The sequence below is a fragment of the Aspergillus saccharolyticus genome, assembly GCF_003184585.1.
Source record: "Aspergillus saccharolyticus JOP 1030-1 unplaced genomic scaffold BP01scaffold_21, whole genome shotgun sequence".
Classification (NCBI taxonomy): Eukaryota; Fungi; Ascomycota; class Eurotiomycetes; order Eurotiales; family Aspergillaceae; genus Aspergillus; species Aspergillus saccharolyticus.
In genome coordinates, this window is record NW_020290631.1 from 208,501 (window position 1) to 228,442 (window position 19,942).

At 51.8% G+C, this 19,942-nt stretch overlaps 9 protein-coding genes across 9 annotated transcripts; 6 read left to right on the forward strand and 3 right to left on the reverse strand.

The window, feature by feature from the left end:
- Positions 1-2,146: 2,146 nt before the first annotated feature.
- Positions 2,147-3,480, reverse strand: BP01DRAFT_299183 (Mn(2+) transporter ATX2; the record flags this gene model as incomplete). The annotated part of the gene is made up of 3 exons (XM_025571946.1): positions 2,147-2,327; positions 2,386-3,351; positions 3,431-3,480. 3 exons carry the CDS (start codon positions 3,478-3,480, stop codon positions 2,147-2,149), a joined length of 1,197 nt encoding a protein of 398 aa, XP_025430229.1.
- An 803-nt stretch (positions 3,481-4,283) lies between these two features.
- Positions 4,284-5,087, reverse strand: BP01DRAFT_392775 (NAD(P)-binding protein; the record flags this gene model as incomplete). The annotated part of the gene is made up of 2 exons (XM_025578171.1): positions 4,284-4,901; positions 4,983-5,087. The coding sequence occupies 2 exons, from the start codon at positions 5,085-5,087 to the stop codon at positions 4,404-4,406; spliced, it is 603 nt and encodes a 200-aa protein (XP_025430230.1). The 3' UTR covers positions 4,284-4,403.
- A 439-nt stretch (positions 5,088-5,526) lies between these two features.
- Positions 5,527-7,492, forward strand: hat1 (histone acetyltransferase catalytic subunit HAT1). Its single transcript, XM_025573503.1, has 4 exons — positions 5,527-5,635; positions 5,703-5,981; positions 6,081-6,345; positions 6,401-7,492. Exons 1-4 carry the CDS (start codon positions 5,617-5,619, stop codon positions 7,377-7,379), a joined length of 1,542 nt encoding a protein of 513 aa, XP_025430231.1. The 5' UTR covers positions 5,527-5,616; the 3' UTR covers positions 7,380-7,492.
- A 28-nt stretch (positions 7,493-7,520) lies between these two features.
- BP01DRAFT_357866 (uncharacterized protein) lies at positions 7,521-8,455 on the forward strand. Its single transcript, XM_025575295.1, has 2 exons — positions 7,521-8,348; positions 8,410-8,455. Exon 1 carries the CDS (start codon positions 7,655-7,657, stop codon positions 8,012-8,014), a length of 360 nt encoding a protein of 119 aa, XP_025430232.1. The 5' UTR covers positions 7,521-7,654; the 3' UTR covers positions 8,015-8,348; positions 8,410-8,455.
- A 516-nt stretch (positions 8,456-8,971) lies between these two features.
- BP01DRAFT_321649 (U6 snRNA-associated Sm-like protein LSm4) lies at positions 8,972-9,821 on the forward strand. The gene is made up of 3 exons (XM_025572739.1): positions 8,972-9,034; positions 9,101-9,292; positions 9,375-9,821. The coding sequence occupies exons 1-3, from the start codon at positions 9,032-9,034 to the stop codon at positions 9,537-9,539; spliced, it is 360 nt and encodes a 119-aa protein (XP_025430233.1). The 5' UTR covers positions 8,972-9,031; the 3' UTR covers positions 9,540-9,821.
- A 126-nt stretch (positions 9,822-9,947) lies between these two features.
- Positions 9,948-12,201, forward strand: BP01DRAFT_416743 (pentatricopeptide repeat protein; the record flags this gene model as incomplete). Its single annotated transcript, XM_025579216.1, has 2 exons — positions 9,948-10,583; positions 10,651-12,201. The coding sequence occupies 2 exons, from the start codon at positions 9,948-9,950 to the stop codon at positions 12,124-12,126; spliced, it is 2,112 nt and encodes a 703-aa protein (XP_025430234.1). The 3' UTR covers positions 12,127-12,201.
- A 1,229-nt stretch (positions 12,202-13,430) lies between these two features.
- Positions 13,431-13,859, forward strand: BP01DRAFT_374834 (uncharacterized protein; the record flags this gene model as incomplete). The annotated part of the gene is made up of 1 exon (XM_025576856.1): positions 13,431-13,859. One exon carries the CDS (start codon positions 13,431-13,433, stop codon positions 13,857-13,859), a length of 429 nt encoding a protein of 142 aa, XP_025430235.1.
- Positions 13,860-14,322: 463 nt separating this feature from the next.
- BP01DRAFT_357871 (putative phosphatidylinositol-3,4,5-trisphosphate 3-phosphatase) lies at positions 14,323-16,793 on the forward strand. Its single transcript, XM_025575296.1, has 3 exons — positions 14,323-14,607; positions 14,696-14,780; positions 14,843-16,793. The coding sequence occupies exons 1-3, from the start codon at positions 14,605-14,607 to the stop codon at positions 16,510-16,512; spliced, it is 1,758 nt and encodes a 585-aa protein (XP_025430236.1). The 5' UTR covers positions 14,323-14,604; the 3' UTR covers positions 16,513-16,793.
- Positions 16,794-16,987: 194 nt separating this feature from the next.
- Positions 16,988-19,877, reverse strand: BP01DRAFT_357872 (putative phospholipase A2 (PlaA)). The gene has a single exon (XM_025575297.1). The coding sequence runs from the start codon at positions 19,756-19,758 to the stop codon at positions 17,200-17,202; it is 2,559 nt and encodes an 852-aa protein (XP_025430237.1). The 5' UTR covers positions 19,759-19,877; the 3' UTR covers positions 16,988-17,199.
- Between the last annotated feature and the right edge of the window lie 65 nt (positions 19,878-19,942).

A 19,942-nucleotide genomic window follows, 5' to 3' on the forward strand; every position in this document is an offset into this window, starting at 1 on the left:
TGGAGACCGATAAGAAGGGAGGAGCGAAGGAGTGAGCGAGCGTAAGAGCGAGAGAGATATAAGACGGGGCAAGTGGGTGCTCTTCAACGGCAGTGATTGTGAAGAGGGGGAGGAGGGGAGGGGGAAGAAAGGCTGGCGATAGGGAGTCAGTCACCAGGGGGATAGGGGGAGTTGCAGGAGCAGCAGAGATAGGTAGGTATCAGGTAATGACGGGCGAGAAGGTATTATAGAGACTGGCAGGGCAATAGGATTTCGGATAAAAATAACAGAAAGGAGATAGAACCAGAAAAGAAAAAGTTAAATGGCGATTTGAAGATCCGATATCTCGGCCAGAGACAGCGGCAACAGTAGTAGTAGTAGCAGGTTGGCAAGCGTTAAATGCAGAGTGGAACAAGGGGAAGAGAGAGAGACGCCCGACGGACAAGATTAAAACGCTTGACCTTTTCCCGCCAACGACGCCATCCAGAAAGAAAATGGGTCTGCAAGTCAGTTAACGGGGAGGGTGTGGGGTGGGCGTGTGGATGTGGACTAGACTAGACCGAACTAGACACTCAGACAGACAGAGAGACAAGAGAGACCGACAGACCGACAGACCCAGACAAGAGACGAGTCAAGAGGACATAGACATAGACACAGACACAGACACACAGACACACAGACACACAGACACACAGACACACAGACTGAGGGAGGAGGGAAATGCACCGGAAGGAGGATAATTCAAGCAGGACAAGAACCACCAGGGCGCAAGAGGAGTAAGTTACTGGATGTATGCAGGCTGGAGGCTGGCTGGGATCATGCGATGGCGTAAGAGAGCGAGAGAAAGAGAGAAAGACAGAGAGAAGAGGGTCAGGTGTAACTATTAGTCCCTGAACGGTTTAGTGTTGCTCAGGGAGGGCCCGAAGACTGCCAAGTCCAACTGCAACAGGGGCCACTCATGTTAATTTGTTGATTGGAACCTGATCTATGGAGAGCATCATTGGTATATGTGCTCTCTGAGTCTGAACATGTACAAGAAGCACTGTGCATGCACAGGTACAGTACAATATGTCCGTGTTTCGACTCATACGTATGTCCAGTACGCCTGAAATTCCGCTCCCTGCCTTCTTCTTCTTCTTCCTCTTCTCTTTCCCCCCTCCTTTTCTTCTGCCCCTGCTTGGTCCAATCGGTCCTTCTCCACCATGCGACTCGTCGTTTCCCATGCGCCTTGTCTGGAGGATGTGAACCCCTGCCTTCCCCACCCTACTTTTATGCATGCGACGCACCAAATACCAGCCAGAGGTAAATGCGATCTATCAGCCACCCATTACTAGAATGCTCAGATGAAGAATATGAACAACAGTTTATCACTCAAACGGCTTCCGCAAGGGCTGGCAGTGTCCCCTCTGCCGTTTGAATGTAAGTGAGAACAAGATGAACAAGATGAAGCTTCAACAACCTACCACCTCCGAAACAAAATCGATTTCGTCCAGAATCAGGGTGAAGATGATACCTCCCTGATTACAAATCCGCTCTCCTCACATCACCCCCCCCCCCCGGCCGCAACTTGCCTGCAGACAGGATGCGACCTCTCAGCGTTTAGAGAGATCAGGATAAGGGCATCTGATTAGAGATATGCTTTTGTCGAGCCCTTGGATGCAAGTCGGCAGGATCTGTCCTAACAAACCGTGGAATCGGGATCCCAAGCATGATGCGAACTTGCCGAAAGGTTTCATCACTTTCCCATCATACAAGGGGAAAGGCTGAACATGATTCCGGTTTCCGGGGGCCACCCCTCAGTAATTCCGGGACGATCTTGGTGCGTAATTGTGACCGCGTCCAGCTAACACATGCACTAATGACAACTACTATCGAAAAAATGTATACAAAGTGACGACACTCATATGCAAGGAAGAGAAGCGGGAAAATCGCAGCACCTTTTCTATACCAGAATATAGATCGCAAGCATATCGTAGCCTCGAATAAGGATACTCATCCCAGCAGCAACATAGTCTATAAAAGCAACACGACTCCCTCAGAGCAATAGGAGTATAGAGTTGTCTGCTCAGCAACGTCCTTTGTCGTCTGATCATGGGAAAATTCTTCAAACAAGATGGAACTGGCCAAAAATAACGCGCAATGAATGGACTCTGAGAAGTCTTTCTGACTAATGAGCGTGGCCTATTTGCAGGAATAGCGGCAAGATCATGCCCACAACAGAAGCTATAAGATCTCTCATAGACTTATCGTGCTTTGCTGGGAGATCTCGGGGATCACCATACCCATTCACGGGCGACTCGCGTGAATTGCTGGGGCTGTTCTCCTGCATCGTATGCATGGCAACATATCTGTAAAAAAGTTAATGCTTGTTCTAACCGGAGATCGCGCCCGCGAGGAAAGACTTACAAGAAGGTACCAGCAGAGAACAACAGCAGTACACCTGTTCTCCATCGAGTACTAACTTCGTCGCCGCTGGACCCCGACCCCATTATTTGCACAAATAAAAAAGTCATCAGAGCTCCCAAGGGGGCCGCCAGACTAAACACTAAGAGATGAGCTCTAGCCGTGCGGCTAGAAAGTCCTTGTTTTAGCAGCACAGAAGTAAGGCCGAAAGAAGCCGGTGCTTTATGGACCATGATCGCAAGAAATATAATAAAGCTTAGCCCAGAGTCGGAACTGGAAGCACCTAGAGCAATTCCGTCGGCGGCAGCATGGATGACAAGTCCGGTGGTTGTAGCGAAGCTGTGACTACTCTTGGGGACATTTCCAGCATCCAGGAGACCCCCCTCTCGAGAAGGAGATGAGTTGCGTCGCAGCCCCGATCCCAGGTTGTCTAGCGATATGTGGTAAGGGATCCTCTCCTGTTTGTGTGGTGATGCCAGGACAGGAAGTTTGTCAATCAGATACATCAGTATGAACCCACTAATCAAGGCAACTCCAATCCAAGCGTGAGGCGAGCTCTCTCCCTCGTGAGCTTCATGATCAGTGTCGCCTGACGCCTCCTCTTTCCGTTCGTACATCTCGTTTTGTCCATCGCGAGTAATATATAGCGTAGGTGAAGTCGATACAACATCCGAAATAGACGAGGACACCTCAGGCGTGTTTGCAAGGCCCAATGCTTCCCTCGACGCAATGAAATTGACCGCTGGAGATTCTTGAGTTTGCCACTTGCCAGTGGCTATATTTGATGACCGAGTGCTGATGCTGTTTCGGGCGGCAGGCAGGCTCGCGCTGTACAGGGTTTCCACCCCTTCTGGTATAATCACAATCAAAGATGTTCCAACTAATACTCCCATGCCAATGGAGGATATGAGCCTCAGCTGGGAAGGGGAAAGTGTGAAGGCGAGCGGTAATGAGCCCACGACAAAAGACCTGCAGGAGTAGCAGAGGAGCGGTTAGCGAGGGGGTTCGAGAAATTGAGCAATGCCTTTGTGAAGTGACAGAAACTCACGTAATTGCCATCACAATGCTCAAAACGAGCAAAGTCAATAGTCCCTCCATGGTTTTGTCTCCGCTCTAGTAGGTTTCAATCATGATGCCAATTGCGAAAGTGATATTCTCGGCTCGCCCCTGATCCTAAGTCAGTTCGCTGCGATGTGCGTATATACCCGACGACCAAGTGCGTGGGGGTGTCAGGGGACGAATGAGAAGAGAAACAGGGAGACAGGAGGGCAAGATCGGGGAGAGAGTGGAAGTGTGTATCTCCAAGGCGGTCGGAGGAGTTAGAGAACTGAAAACGTGGCGGAGGTGGACAGTCCTGGGTTAGGCCTAGTCTACTCCGGAGTTGACCGAGTTGGATTATTGCGATCCGCTGCCGCAGTGGGAAAAAAGAAACTTGAACCTTTCAACCTACTGGCTAGGAACGTCGGGCCCCAGTCACAGACACGGGAAGACCCACTGCCCAGGGATGGAATGACGGAATTGGATACGCTTTTTACGCTTTGGATATATTTGATCTTGAAGATACTTAGGCTTAGTTATACACAATACACATTAGGTCTGCGTGCTGTACGGAGTAGTGAACACAGTTCATCTGAGCTTTTTTTGAAGCACGTACTCTGTCAAGGCAATGGCCATGGAGTTTTTATCAATACGTCAGTTGAGCATAGATCAGTAAGCTATACTCCTTTCCCATGAGCTCCCATACCTTTGGGTCTGCGTCTGAAGCAGATCCTTCAAGCGTGCTTCCTTCTAGTGAGCTTATTCTGTAGTCAACACCCCATATGCCTGATTGACGTGAGAGATTACCTTTTCCTTTCACTCGGAACATTTTACTCTTCGCACATTAACCCGGCCCAATCCATCCCATATCTCCTGCATCGTCCCACCCAGCTGTCAAAAAAAGGCTCCAATGCCCCCTCACCACCTCCCTGCTGGTAGCTTTCGAAGACATCGTTCCCAGATCTAGGGCCTAGGCTGGCCATCTATATCGTGTCAAGATCCCACGCGTCAACGACATCTTCCTGCACGAGATAACATGCTTTGCGTAGTAGCGTTAATGCCAGTCGGTTACCCACAAAGCCCGGTATCTCTTTCCGAATCACCACTGGCCGATGTCTTGAATCAGACACAGAGAAATATGTGCGCGCGAACTCAATCCGCTCAGGCAAAGTGTCGGAAGCAGGGACGATCCCCAAGAGTGGCATAATGTGCGGGGGGTGGAAGGGGTGAACCACCAACAACCGAGTCTTATGTCGCATCTTGACTTGTTGAATAGACGCGGCGATGCCCGACGTGCTACTCAACAGGTGGGCGGAAGCTGGAGCCGCTGCTTCGACTTGAGCCCAGAGAGCCTGTTTGAACTCCACACTCTCTGGTCCTTGTACCTGAATGATGGAGGCTGAGGCGCATGCGCTTACGAGGAAGAATGGATTCGCAAGCGACCCCTGGAGATGAGCGACTCTACCACAGATGTCGAAGCCCTTTGCTCAGAGTCAGGCGGTTCAGCTGCGAGTGAGTGCTGGCTTAGATATCTATTCGAAGTCGGGCCTCGTATCAAATACATTGACCACTCTGTCTTCACGAGAGAGATGCAGAGCTGCCATGGAGTTACCAATAGTTCCGAGACCTATTAATGCGACTTGCTGAGGGTCGTGACGAGGAGACATTTTTGCCTGATGGTTCGTTCTTGAGCTTCTAATAGTCCTTCTTTCGAGACTCTATGACTCGCATAGTTTAAAGCTCTCAGATGAATTAGTATGAGGGGTGCAGCCTGCCAATGAATTATTTTGAGGCTGTTCCCCGCCAGCGCCACGATGGAGTATACCCGTAGAACAGTGGAAGCCGAGGTTGATCATTTTGGGCTATGATATTGATGAAATCGGATCTTCTCATTTGTGACGTTAGTATTGATGTGAGTCGGACGCACAATTCGACACTCTGCGACCCTGATCTCTTGGACAACTACTCCACACTGTACAACTTTTGCGATGCAGCAGTTGCAATCGAATTCACTTTGGCAGTGGACGCGCTAAACCAAAAGCGGTTATACCCAGCTGCGCCCGCGCAACGCGATCGATGTGAGCAACACGCGCCGCCTTCCAACGTAATTAATGAAGTCCTGCAAGAGACTGTTTCTATCACCCATCTCTTGAGCTCATCTCTTTTCGACAATCTTTCAACGGCGTATCTGTCATCATGGCGAGCGACGGCGACTGTAATGAATGCCCGCGGACCCCCTTTGCATCACATTTCACTCTACTGACACAAGCCGGCTTCTACAGGGACATGCGACGCCAACGACGCCCTCCACCTATCTATAGTCCAACCTGCCGAGGAAGCGAAGCTTAAGACTCTCTCCAGCTTTCAACCTCAATTCACATATCCCATCTTCGGAGATGAAGAGCAAATTTTCGGCTACAAAGGCCTAATTATCCGCATGCGATTTGCCGCCCACGACCTTCGCCCGCATATTCACATTTCTTACGATGAGAAATTCAAGCCGGTGGGAGATGTCGCGCCCGTTGATCTACTGAAGACTCTGAAACCATGGATTTCTGAAGGTACATGAGTTGCCAAAAAGCCCCTACCCCCGCGCTCACGGGTGTCGTAGCTGCCCATAACTCCATCGCTTTTGTCTAATCTGACTGGCGATTCTACAGAGGCATTCATTGTGCTCCCCGATTACGAGAAGGCAATTCTGGAGGACCAAGACGCCAAGGACTTTGTACCTCCAGGCAAACTCGTTCACAGCTACATCACCCAACAGAGAAAATATGAGGTTTGGGCAGGATCCTTAGCCAATCCAGAAGTTCGGCAACTATTGAATCGTGCGCAAATCTTTGTTTCACTTTTCATTGAAGCCGGAACACCGCTTGTCACGGATGACCCTGAATGGACGCTAGAGAGGTGGACCGTCTACTTTGTGTACGTTTGGCTTTCGATCTGTCATACGGTAAAAGCGACGCTGATCACATCGCAGATATGAGAAGGTTCAGCCACCGGTGCCCACTGCTTCACAGTATTCCATTGTCGGATATGCAACAACATATCGCTGGTGGTTCTATCAAAGGGACAAGTCCCAGAAACCCGCAATTCAAGATAGCCCGTTCCCCCCGCCTGAGGTGATAAGACCTGCTCAGCTTCCGTCGCGCTTGCGGATTGCTCAATTCCTGATACTTCCCCCTCATCAAGGCTCCGGCCACGGCATTCATCTGTACACGACTATTCATAATGCCTGCATCAGTGACCCGACGATCTCGGAATTGACAGTTGAGGACCCGAATGAGGCTTTTGACGCCCTTCGCGACACCGCAGACTATCACATCCTGCGCCCGGAGTTCCAAAAGCACGCATTGAACATAAATCCGGATCCTTATGGAGTACCGGCAAGGAAGCCCCGTCCTCGACGCGTGCCCACATCTGCCCTCATCCCAACCAAGCTGCTTCATGAAATTCGCTCGTCATTCAAGATTGACTCGACTCAATTTGCTCATATTTTGGAGATGTATCTTTTGAACCAAATCCCTCTCAAGAAACGGTCGGCTGGCGGGACCAACATGGCCCGACTCTTGGTCAAAAAGCACAATGCAGATGACCCCGATGATCGGCGGTACTACTGGTGGCGCATGCTCACCAAACAGCGTCTTTACAAACGCTCTCGGGATCTCTTGATCCAGCTGGATTCGAGCGATCGTATCGAGAAATTGGAGGAGACGGTCACCAATGTCGAGGAAGGTTATGAAGCCCTGCTCAAAGCATTCAACGCTCGCGAAGACGAATTGAAAGCTAGGGAGGAAGAGCTGGGTGACGCAGCAACCGCAGAGTCGACTGTTGTGCTGGATGAATCTAGCGGGAGCTCCAGGGAACAGCGTAATAAGCGAAAGCTCACGGTGGAAGATGATGAGGATGAGGAGGAGGGGGAGGAGACGGAGTCGCCAAACAAGCGCCCGAAGGCGTAAACAGCGGAGCGTCTGCGCACGACTGGATATCTGGTCGATACATGCGCAACAAAGTCAATGTACCAATAAGCTTTATGATCCATCCAAAACCATTTATGCAATGTGCTATTGCCAAGTACATGATCTGTCATTCCATCCTACTGTAGGTGCAAGGGACAAGTGCATGTCATGATGTGTAGCAAGGTGGAGGGCCCAAGTCCATTGTACCAAGTGATTTGACCGACTATGAGGACCCAGGTTCATGGCTCATTTGACTGCTAGTCGCCGTGAACGTAATGGTCGATAAGCCCACTGTCGACGTAGCGATAGTCCCGGAGGACATGCGTCGCTCACCATGCAGGCCTCCCACCTTATCACCGTCTACTCTGGCCGGATCCTGCTACGCTGCACCCTTCGCATTCTCCGATCCAACCAGTTCTCCGACGCATGCGAGCGTATCTCTTAAGTTCTGTAGCTCATCTCGCATAGCTCCGGGCAGGGAATTCCCGTCTGAGCCCACCTGCATCCGACACGGCTCCTCCGGCACGTCTATGACGAAGAGCTCATTGTCGCGTTCGAGGGCCTGTGGCACGGCATTAGAAGGCTTCTTTTCCCACCAGCGGTGCCATCTTAGCTGTCGTGCTGCAGCCTTGTAAGCCCGGCGGGCTTTCCTTTCTTCGGGACTGTGCGGCCCGATCCACCCGGCGGCGCTGACAACACATCGTCTTCAGACAGATCCTGTAGATCAGGGCGTATGCGGCAAGAATCACGGCGAGAATGACTAGCTTCGTCATGGAGACGTGCTGTTTGTATTCAGAGATCTTCCGGAGCAAGCCGCAGCTGCGGCCGGACTCTTCGTTCAGACATAGCGACCGGATCAAAATCTCGTCACGGCTTCGTTGTCTACGGGGCGATAATTCAGAGCCAGTTATGAGCGGCGCTGTTGTGGTGGTACGGACTACTGACTGAGATGTGGTGCAATGGGGTGGTCTGCGCGAAGCCGATCAATAGGCGCACCCTCCACTAACAGGTTGGAGATGAGGGCAAGTACTAATATCGGCCACAGGGAAATGTAGCCCACAATGAAGATACACCGCCTGACGCCCATGAAGTATTAAGAGTCGATGGTGGGAAACAAGTTCAAAGGTATTATATTCATAGAATGAGACGGGTGATATGAAAGAGCAATATCAACGGCCTTTCCACGGAGTATAAGCATCGCAGCTGATAAAAAAAAGTGCATCCTCTCCATAAATCGAGAATCGAGGGGGAAGATGAACTGAGTAAGGGCACAGACAATTAAGTCAAGCCAAGGTCACCGACACCGTCTAACTTACTGTGATCCATCAAGTTATTGTCGCCGACAAGGAGAAACACAGACTGGCCGGCCAATCGCGGGCCGATGTTTTCCCGCACATCCCCGGTGCTGCCATCACCGCCACAGCATGGAAGCTCATGCGGAGCCTCTTCCAGCCCGCGCTCATTACCACATCTTCCTTTCACGTCCTTGTTTGATTTTACTTCACGAATCCTTATTCTGCACCCTTGAACTGATCTGTTTCGGACTCCACGGTCTTAGAAAATTTCGGAGATATATTATCAGCGATTGCGCACCCGCATACTTCCTCCTACCTACCAAGCCAATATCTCACCTCGTTGATCAGTTCTCGGAAATGGTGAGCCCCTCCAGTCGCAATCAAATACCACGGCCTTTTCTGAACCATGCTCATTTTAAGAAATAGCTGCCTCTAGGTCTCTTGACGGCCGCGCAGGGCCATCCTATGCTTGTCGAGCTCAAGAACGGCGAGACGCTCAACGGACATCTTGCCAACTGCGACAACTGGATGAACCTCATACTCAAGGAAGTTGTCCAGACGAGTCCAGAGGGAGATAAGTTCTTCCGCCTACCCGAAGTCTATGTCAGAGGAAACAACGTGAGTTGCACATATGGGAGCCAAGCGGTCCCAATTTCTTTCCCGTGTTCTGCTTGTCTCTCTAACTAGGTTACCCCTGCAGATCAAATACCTACGAATTCCCGAGGAGATAGTAGAGATGGTAAAGGAACAACAGCAGAAGCAACCGCAGAACCGGAACCGTGGTCCTCGCGAAGGTGGCCGGGGCGATAGAGGTCGTGGTGGAGGCCGGGGACGTGGCCGCGGTCGCGGTCGGGGCGGTAATTAGAGATATTGATCCTCAATCCCCCTTATTTGCTCACGATAAGAATGAGAAGAGACATGAAAGATACCCCGGGGTTGAAGTTGTGGAGGAAGGTAGCTTATCGCTAGGGAAGTCCTTTTGGCGGATCAAGTCGAGCATGGCCTTGGCGTATCTGGTTGTATTTGTCAAATGGGAATTGCGCCGTCTGGGCTTCTTTTTCTTATTTCATTCCTGTCTAATTCCGAGCTTATCGGATTAGAGAGGTAGTAAAAAACCGAGTCTAAAAGGGAATAGCCCTCGTTTGTCTCTATCGTAAGTTGCCGCCTCATCGTCCGCATAGTATATGCGATTAATATTTGGATCACGTGCTCTCCCGTAATTTGTTTCTTGAGCTCGAGATTCGGATTCCACATGCCACTGCAAGCGCTCGAGATGTCACGAACGACACTTGTTCTGGATGGACTTTGGTTTTGCCTGTGTCCATCTTTCAGCATCAGTGCCCTCAATGGGGCAAGAACTGCTTTAGGAGGAGGATCCAGACGGTTTCCCAACCGAAGGTATTCATCATTCGGCCCCAAAACGATCACCACCCCGATTCGCCGAATTCTCAGCAAACCAGATGCCGACTCGAATGAACTTGATACGTCAACATTGCGGGAACATGTGAGCGACGGAGAAAGATCTCACTCGTCTGGCCCGCAAAGACCATCTCAGCAGCATCGAAATGACCGCCCCGAACAGCAGAGCGCAGGTCGCTCAATAGACCCGGCTACAACAATTGCATCCGACGATGCCCCCGAGAGCCTTACGGGTCAGAAAACCCAAACCCTGGAATCTAGACTACAAGAGATCACAGTCAACAATCCGAGAATTCAAAGCGCCACGCAGATACTACGCATACTCATTCGCGATCGGAAGATTCCACCCGAGACGCGGCACTACAGAGCTCTAGTCCTCGCCAACTCTGATGCGATGCGCGGATCGACGGAAACGGTCCGTAACTTACTCGAAGAGATGGAACTAAATGCAATACCAGCGGATTCGGGTACGCTTCATGCGGCGCTTCAGGTATGTTCCTGCAATACCGCGCAATGTCCAAGCGAACTCGTGCTGATGATTTCCGCTCTACGCTCAGGTATCCGCCGTTCACCCCGATTACATCATGCGTCAAGATATTTTGCGCACGCTTCGAGAACGATGGCTGCCGCTAAGTCCGAGTGGGTGGCACTTTGTGGTGGCTGGTCTGCTTCGAGAACACCAGTTCGAATTAGCGCTAGATCATTTGGATCAGATGAAGCTGAAGGGGGTACCAGTCGAGAACTGGCTGTTCAACATGCTCATCTACTATCTCTGTGATTTTCAGGAATTCGACGAGGTGCTTCGGCTGCTGCGCTCTCGGACAGATCAACATCTTGACATAAGATCGGAGCTGTCGATGTATGTCTTAGACGAAGCAAGCAGGGCTTTGCACTACGAGACTTGTCGGTTCATCTGGAGGACCATGGTGGAACTGCAATACTTGCATCCACCACATGACATTTGCAGCAAAGTCCTAGCGGTTGCGGCGCGCACCGGAGATGTCGCCCTTGGGACATCCGTATTTCGCTTCATGGTCGATTCCGAGTCGCCAATCACTCTTGCGAACTATGAAAGTATGGTGGAAGCATATGTGGTGTCCGGAGATCTTTATGCTGGGTTTGAAGTTCTTTGCAAGATGCACAAAGCAGGCGTTGCGCTAGAAAGAAGCTCTACCCGTGCAGTGCTCGATGCACTGATTCAGAGGGATATCAATCCTCGTGACGCTTGGACTATGCTCAAGAAACTCAAGGCTACAAAATTCGAGGTGCCCCTTGGCTGCGCGGCGGTGATCTTAGAGAAGTGCGAGCACGAGGCTCTCCACAATGCAACCGCCGTCGAAGACGGGGTCGCCCTTTACAACGAGTTGTATGACCTTTGCTCGGAGAAGGCGGATGTTTCTACATTCAACATGCTTATTAGCATGTGTCGGCGCGCGAAAGACAGTGACCACGGCATGTTTGTGGTCCACGAGATGGCAGCGCTGGGCGTAGTCCCTAACGGGTCCACTTTCGAGCACTTAATTATGATGTGTCTGGATGCGGGCAATTTCGAGTCAGGTTATATGTACTTCCAAGACCTACTCAATCGGGGTTTCAGCCCCAGCGAGGATACTCGCGCAGCCATCCGAGCGGTCTGCGCTGACTCTCGGGACCCGTATGCGACTCAGTTAAGGTACCATCCCCGCATTCAGGATGGTTCTGTCCGGTGCCTTGTTGATGAAATCACCTCTGTCCACGAATATGGCCGACGGCTCAAGGAAGATTCGACGACGGACGTGCCCTGGCGAGAATCCCCTCGGTATCCCACTCTGGCGTGGCAGCCCTCCTTTATTAGAGAAACTTGGTCCAAGAAGACGAAGGAATTGTACGCACAGGCGCGACGGCAAGCATCGAAGCAGGCACGTAAGAGAAAGAGAAGGGCGATTGCCATTCAACGAGGACAGGAGGAAGAGGGCTGGCTGGACTACGAGCCGGGAGGTCTCATACCTGAGGACCAGCTGTTAAGCAGAGGGGACGATTCAAAGTCGGATTAGGTTGGGTCTCTTTCGCGACTAACCCCAGAGGTGGATTGGCAACTCATTCTCTATGTACTTCTAGCTAGACATGCCATCCATGCACAATAGTAGGGAAGGCTTACTTGCTGGCCCCTTGAAAGATGACTTGATGTTCTCTGGTCTAGTTATATGCATTGATTATGAAGACCATTTGGGATAACAACCACAACAGTCCAAAATGCCATTGCATGCACGTAAGCACCGGCACGGTGCATGAGACAGGAGGTCAATTAGCTGACCACGCTAGGGGTTTTATCCAACATGAAGTTCCCGGAGACCCGAAGATTTAAGCTTGCATGTGAGACGGCGGGCGCTTCAGGGTCAAACCTCCATTGCTCGCGCCCGGAGTTCCCGCCGGGACCAGCAGTTTGAGGTTTGGCTGTCGACTCCGTGGTTGAGATCATGGGTAAGTTGGTCCAACCTTGTATGATGCTGGTAACTATGATTTTTAAGGCAATCGGCGTTAGATTGAGATCGGCTGACCACCTCATCATAGATTGTTTGTTTGTTTGTTCGCAACATGTGCACCACTCTAATCCACCTGTGTGCAGGACATACACAGTACATACAGGGGCCTCACCACCTCCACAACAACATCAGGATGGAGACATGATTCAAGCATAGTCTTCTCCCTCACCGTCTGTTGTGCAACCATGGTCCGTCACACGCTAATTGAAGTAGAGATTCTTGTTCTTCGATTCAGGTGGGCAGAGCAAAAAGTCCCAGGGGATCTTCGCTCAAATTCCGCGCGATCAGCCACCCTCGGGCCAATGAGTTGCTCCTGTTGCCAGTGTGGTTCGTTTCAACGTTGGCTTCGCTCCACTGTTGGGGTCGAAATGCTCCTCCCGCCGCATCAGGATTGCTTTATTTTTGCAGCAGCTTCTAAGAAAAGCAACAGCTCCAGACGGAGTCGAGGGTCCGTCCCATCTGTGCTTTCCCCCTGCTGGTGTCGTTGTCTACACCAGAATTGGGAAGTTATATCAAGTCGCCCATCGCTGCTCGCTACATTCCTCTTTCCCTCCCCTTTCTGCATCACGATTTCATCATCCGTTTCCTCTTTTGCCTTTTTGCCTCTGCGTGTCATCCCATTTCCTCAGTACTCTCTGATAATACTTAATATCCCCGGGCTTGGTGCTCGTCTTCTTCCTGTCGGACATATCATCACATCCCATCCCACGTGCGAACATACCATACATACCTCGTTGTCGCCAGGCTCCAAGGACACAACTCAATTCTATCTTATCAACCCTAATTTACCCGCTCAACCTTCTACTCTCATCAATATGCAACTCACGACTCTTTTCGGTCTTGCGCTCTCCACCCTGAGCCTCACCTCGGCTTCCCCCATGAATTATCCCAGCCGCCGTGACAGCGCGGCGTTGACCTGGCATGTGTCCAACTTCACCACCGGCTGCTCGCCGGGAGGCTGTGTCTACAACTTCAACATCCTGGGCATTGCCACCAAGTACACCCCTGGCTTCAATACCAGCTGCTCCGGTACCACTGAGAGCTCAGACGACCTCGTTTCCTGCCAGAACCCGTTGATCAAGTCTCGCGTCAAGGCCGAGCCGTATCCGCTATGGAATGTTCGCGTCGAGCACGAGTGGATTGAGACTGGCGACGCCGAGTTCTATGCTTTTGGAGAGACCAATGTCACTTCCTCCACGCCGCGGTTCACCATCCCCGTTACCGAGGAGTATGGCGTCGCCTAGAGGCTGTATCATATGATGAGCAAAGTTCACCGACTGTTTGATATTTGATAGGATGAAAACATCCCCAGGAGGGTAATGCAACAGACATGTGGGATACCGGGAATGCTTTTGTATCATATAATTACCATGTGTGCTTTTCTTCTTTTGTTATTGTGGATATGAATGGGGCCAGGATGACTATTCACTCGAACGGCTACTGTAAGTTATGGGGGTTTGTTTACCTAAATAATGTCTGGTTACATGATGGGCAACAAGTGGCTAGATGGTGACTGCAGGACAAGATTGATGACTAAATTACAAATACAAAATTTCCAACTTAAATTCACTTTGAACAAAGGGTTGACTGTGTGCAGTTTTGCATACAGTGCATATACTGATTGTTGATGGTGGCGGGAGTGACATCATCGCTCGCGTGGTTCTGATCACCGGCGTCTCTCTCTCTTTCTTTCACCACTTCTTCTACACCCAAATTGCACAGCCCCTTGTTGCTTCTACTGTGGCAATCTTCAATGGTTTGACTAGTTGTATGGACGCCGTCATAATTTGCAAATCTTTCTATCTCTTCTGGGTCGTGAGAGGATCCCCAGGTTGAGAGCCCGTGCGTGGTGCATCCCTCTCCCATTAATTACCGCGCTGCCAATGACGAGGTCAGTGGCGCGCGCATGTTCTCTTGATCATAGTCAGGAATCAATTTTCGAGCAAGAAGTTTCTCTTACAAGAGCATAGACATTTCTTTCGAACTCTCATGGTACGTCTCCAACCCGGACAATAGCTTTTCTCACCCCCTTGCGACTGTCAACACTGGACCCTGACATGACATAATTCCCCCGGCGCAGGCGTCGATCCTACGACAGATTGTTGCCGGTCCTCGACAGCAGCATCCTGAGGCAGGCCTGGATCTCTGTTATGTGACGGACAACTGTATGCTCTCCGACCCTGACTACTTCCACACTAACCACTAACCTTCACTTCGCTCCGCGCAGTGATTGCAACATCCGGTCCATCCTCCAATTACCCGCAACGCGCATACCGCAATCCCCTTGACGCACTTGTAAATTTCCTCGATTCCAAGCACGGTAGCGACTGGTGCATATGGGAGTTCCGTGCAGAGGGCACAGGATACCCGGACTCCGAAGTCTATGGCCGCATCCACCATTATCCATGGCCGGACCACCATCCACCCCCCTTTGCTCTGCTCCCTGCCATAACGGGGAGCATGCGCAATTATATCCACCGACTAGATGATCCCGAGTCCGCCAATAAATTGACAAGCGACAAGCCCGATCGAGTCGCCGTCGTTCACTGCAAGGCGGGCAAGGGCCGCAGCGGGACCGTCGCATGCAGCTACCTGATCAGTCAGGAGGGATGGAAGGCAGAAGACGCACTGCAGCGGTTCACGGAGCGCCGCATGAGGGTCGGTTTCGGTGCCGGGGTAAGCATACCCAGCCAGCTGCGCTGGGTGGGCTACGTGGATCGGTGGTCTAATCAGCTGGAGAAGAAGTACATTGAACGACCCGTCGAGATCCTCGAGGTGCATGTCTGGGGTCTAAGAGATGGGGTCAAAGTGGCCGTCGAGGGGTATGTGGACCAGGGGAAGAGGATTAAGCAATTCCATCGATTTCACAAGACTGAGCGCACGGTCGTCGACGATATGAACGTCTCGATCCCGGAGAGCAAGAATGAGAACGCGCATCCGCTGCAAGAGAAGGCGAACAACAGTAACAACAACAGCAGCAGCAGAAATAGTGGTAGTGGTCCGGAAGAATCGTCGAGATCGTCACCTACGGGCTCCTCCACCTCAGATATCCCGGTCTCCTCGGCCACGGTCGATTCGACGGCAACATCGCCACCATCATCTACACCCATATCGTCGACCAAACCCCAAAATAACCCTATCAAACACATTTCCAACGCCATCTTCCGGCCTCGACAGCCTATCATCGTCCCCACTTCCGACGTCAACATCGACTTCGAACGCCGCAGCAAGGCCGCCTACACGGGCTGGGCGATGGTCACCTCGATCGCCCACGTCTGGTTCAACGCCTACTTCGAAGGAGGCAACGAGCACGACTCCGGCGTCTTCTCCAGTGAATGGGACGCGTTAGACGGAATCAAAGGCACAACCCGCAAAGGCGTCAAGGCCCTCGACCGCGTCAAGGTCGTCTGGCGCTACGCCTCCTCCTCCTCCTCCACCACTAGTCCAGCCGGTGGTAATGCTAGCAAACAACAACAACATGACACCGAGAACAACGCGACCACCACCCTGCAAGAGGAAGGCCAACCCATCTTTGAGCCCAAACCAGGCGAACCAGCCCCAGAAATCCAGCCACCGGACTGGCACATTCACGCGACCGATTCCGATCAGCAGGAGAATCTAGATCCTTCAGAAGAGACCAGTAGGAACTTATCATCCTCATCGTCCCCTCTCAAGAAAGGACAGCACGGCCATATCAAGCACAAGCTGGGCAACGGCCACGGCCACAAATCCTCCACAGCATCAGACCACTCCATCGCCGCCGAGCTTACGGCCACGGCCGCAGCCTCGCTGCAGGACTGGGGTAAACATCTGGGGCTGCGGAAGCAGACGGACGAGAGCAAGGATGTGAGTTTGGCGGGTAGTGAGGATGAGTTGAAGACGGAGACGAAGAAGTAGAGATGTAGATGTGAATATTTTCCGTCGTCGTCTTTTTCTTGTTGTTATCATTATTCTTCCGTCTTCTGGTTTACATCATATATGTATACGAATTCCATACACGATGAATTTGTATGTAGTATGTATAGTTTGGGATGGATTAAGGAAGAGGAAAAGTGGGGGACGGGTGTTGTCCTGTATTTTCGGTGGACAGTTTTTCCTACTATTGGGATTTGGTTTCTTGTGAACAGAGATGAGGAAAAGAGTGGATAAGATGTGAGTATATGGATCCGGAGTTGGGGGGGGGGGCGGCGGTTAGTTCAGCTCGCCTTGTCGATCTGAAAACAGCGCATTCTTTTTCATAGAGCTTATTCTTGCGTCCAGGTTACTACGGTACTCTATCTTTTCTCTTTCTGTGAGGATAGATAGCAAATATCAAGTTATCCATGTCTGCCAACCGCAAGCAATGCACAGGGGAAAAGAAGTATATATGTCACTTATGTACACTTAAGCTACTAACAGGTATCTTTTCCAGAATAAAAAATATGTCAAGATGACTGATGTTTAGTAGAACCATATGCCTTCACTACATGCAACAGTCATTCAACGTCTGCGCACATTAACTCCGATTCCAACTCACCCTGTAAATGGTCTTCGTGGACCAACCATGCCGCGAGCGCTTTAACCAATATATTAGACGCAGCAAGTTTAGATCGGAACAAAGCCAGCCATGCGCTGTCGGTGCTCCTGCTCCTCCCGCCGAAGCCTGTCCGACTTCTTGCGCTCGTACACCGCGCGGACGACGCGTTTGACCTGGTCCTCGCCCTCGGCGAAATTGGCCTTGGCGAGGCCGACGACGGAGTCGATCTGTTCGGGCGTGTAGACGAAGTTCCAGGTAGAGAGGAAGTCATCGACTTCCGGGTTAATGGAGCCCGGGTACGGGGTCAAGGGTTTGGTGGGGTCGGAGACCTCGGTGGCGGATGTGGTGTTGGTGGACTCGCGGGCCGGGGTGCGCGAGGGGTTCAGCGAGGAGGAAGCGGGGAGGCGCGGGGCGGAGGGGTTGTGGAGGAGGGGGAAGTAGACGACGGCGATGCCTGCATCGGGCCGCATGAGGTGGAAGTCGGATTCGGAGTGGTCGCTGTCCGGGTGGCCCGGCTGGAAGAGCCGTTTGGATGGTGGGGGCTCGTGGTCCGATAACAGTTCCTGCTTCGTGCCGACCCAGACGTTGCAGTAGTCGAGGTCCGTGGTGGTTGGGGTGGTGGTTGTAGGGGTGTCTTGGTTGTTGGCAGCTGCTGGGTCGGCGGTGGAATCGGCGCTCTGCGCGAGCCCTGATTGGATTCTGTCCGACATGGAAGGAGAACCAGAGGGAGAAGAAGAAGACGGCTGACGGCTCTTGTCTTTGGCTTCGGCCATCCTCTTGTTGATCTCATTTTCGGAAATTTCTTGCGGCTCGCGGAGCGTCTCCTCGGTGATCTTGGGCTCTTCACTTTCGCGGGGCCAGCCGGCCCCAATCGGCCAGCCCTTGATGCCTCGTTGACGGGCGTAGCCGTCCACGACGGAGAGCCAGTTCTCACGCTTGATATCGGCGGAGGCGTCGAAGGCGATGATCACATCAACGTCTCGGCCGGGCCTGAGTAGCGGGTAGATGGGAAGGTTGTTGCTCATACCTGCATCCATGAGACGCAGGTGCTTGCTCTGAAAGATCGAATCGGGGCATGAAGCGGGCAGCTGGTCCTTCATTCCTAGGACATAGTTCGGAATCGCGGCTGGGTCAATGGGGTGAACACGGATGAGGTCTTTCGTCTTGCCCTGGATCAAGGAATCAATGCCGCCGAATCCAGTAATGCCCCTCACGACGGGTCTTATCTCTTTGTAGTAGTGGGACAGCGTAGCACAGAATGCGCTACCCCAGATCCCCATCAAGCCTGGAACACGGAGTTCAGGGATGGGCGAGATCTGTTCGCGCTTGACATTGGCTCCATTGTAGAAGTGTCTGCCCAGTGCCCAAGTGGGTATACCTGCACCGAGTTCCTCGCAGAAGAACTCGTATGGCGTGAATTCGAACCATTGGAACCAGGCTTCCTTTTTTGATTCTTGGATGAGGTCTTCGGCCTTGGAGAGTTTCCCATTCTCATCGTGGATATCAACCGTGGGGATTTCATGGCGAACAGCAGTGTAGATAGGAAGTGGATGGGCCCCATTGGTGAGATTGTACCTTTGATTGGACAATTTGAGGTCACGATCACAGACGCCCAGCTCGCCCTTCGGTACTAAGAGTCTTGCAGCCAATAGCATGCCGTATATATCGACCAGGCCGAAGTCGGCACCGGGGTCACCCTTGAGCTTCTCGACCAATCCGCTCAGAAGATATTTATTGGTGGGTGCGGTGGTGAGCAGCTTGAGAGCAGCGGGAGGAAATGCCAAGTGAATTCCCAACCGATTTTTCAGGTGGTCAACCTGTTTGTTGAAATTACGCCCTGTAATGGACGAATGGTACAATGTCTGTAGCCAGCAGCTTCCACTTACTCCAGCAGTGTAAGTCACGCAATCCCAAAGCCCGGCTTCCTGAGCAGCAAGATACGAGCCCGTGCCGGCCACTAGGGCACGGAGACCTCCCCCTGAGCCACACATAGCTATGACTGGGACATCGTCGGGATGAATGTCCTCTGCGTCGATATTGAGATAGGACGCAAGGGCTGTAACGGCATATTTCCGGCGTCTCTCTCTGTACGCCAATTCCTCATCACACAGAGTATCACCGACCCGGACTCTCGCTTTTCGTAAGATTTCAGGGTTGATGTCTGGATCGTGTGCTTCCTTCCAGATCTCGTCGGCAAGTGAGCCAGGGGCCATTGATAGCTCCCGTTGGAGTTTCTGTACCGATGCAGGCAGCAAACGGGTCCAATCGGGGATAATGTAGTTTTTCAGATTCTCTAACTCTATCCAATCCGGAGTGCCGACTGAGAGCTTGACGCCCTCAAACTTTCCCATGATGTTGGTCCAAATCGACCCTGCATCACTATGATGCGTATCTTGTTTCGAGCCATGTCCAGGCAGGTAATCGCTGAGTGACGAGGTCTTTTTTGAGTCCTTGTCCGAGAAGACGAAAGAGCTCGTAGAGAAAAGTGATTTCGGTTCCGCGTGCAGCAGGAGTTGCTTATTTGAGAGGGATCGGCCGCCAGCGACATAAAGCACCCCGCCGCCCAGGGCGATCAGGAAGGTAGGGGGAATTGTCCAGTGTAGGCGCGATGCCTTCGCAGCACCCATTGTGAGATGGGTACTCCGTAGGAGGTGAGGAACAGTGACGGGCAGCATGCAACGATAAAGTCCATAATGAGGGACAGGGCCAGACCGCGACGATCAGGTACTACTTAAGCAAATTCCGCTCTTGATTCCGACGGATTGCGCCGTTGGGCTGGTGGGAGGAAATGAAGTCGTTACATCATATCAT

Coding starts and splice junctions, on each gene's coding strand:
- BP01DRAFT_357871 (XM_025575296.1), top strand. Junction 14,781..14,842: donor CTGTTATGTGACGGACAACT/GTATGCTCTCCG, acceptor CGCTCCGCGCAG/TGATTGCAACATCCGGTCCA.
- hat1 (XM_025573503.1), top strand. Junction 5,982..6,080: donor GAAACCATGGATTTCTGAAG/GTACATGAGTTG, acceptor GCGATTCTACAG/AGGCATTCATTGTGCTCCCC. Junction 6,346..6,400: donor AGGTGGACCGTCTACTTTGT/GTACGTTTGGCT, acceptor ATCACATCGCAG/ATATGAGAAGGTTCAGCCAC.
- BP01DRAFT_321649 (XM_025572739.1), top strand. Junction 9,293..9,374: donor TCTATGTCAGAGGAAACAAC/GTGAGTTGCACA, acceptor TTACCCCTGCAG/ATCAAATACCTACGAATTCC.
- BP01DRAFT_357866 (XM_025575295.1), top strand. CDS start 7,655: ATGGTCGATAAGCCCACTGTCGACGTAGCGATAGTCCCGGAGGACATG.
- BP01DRAFT_357872 (XM_025575297.1), bottom strand. CDS start 19,758: ATGGGTGCTGCGAAGGCATCGCGCCTACACTGGACAATTCCCCCTACC.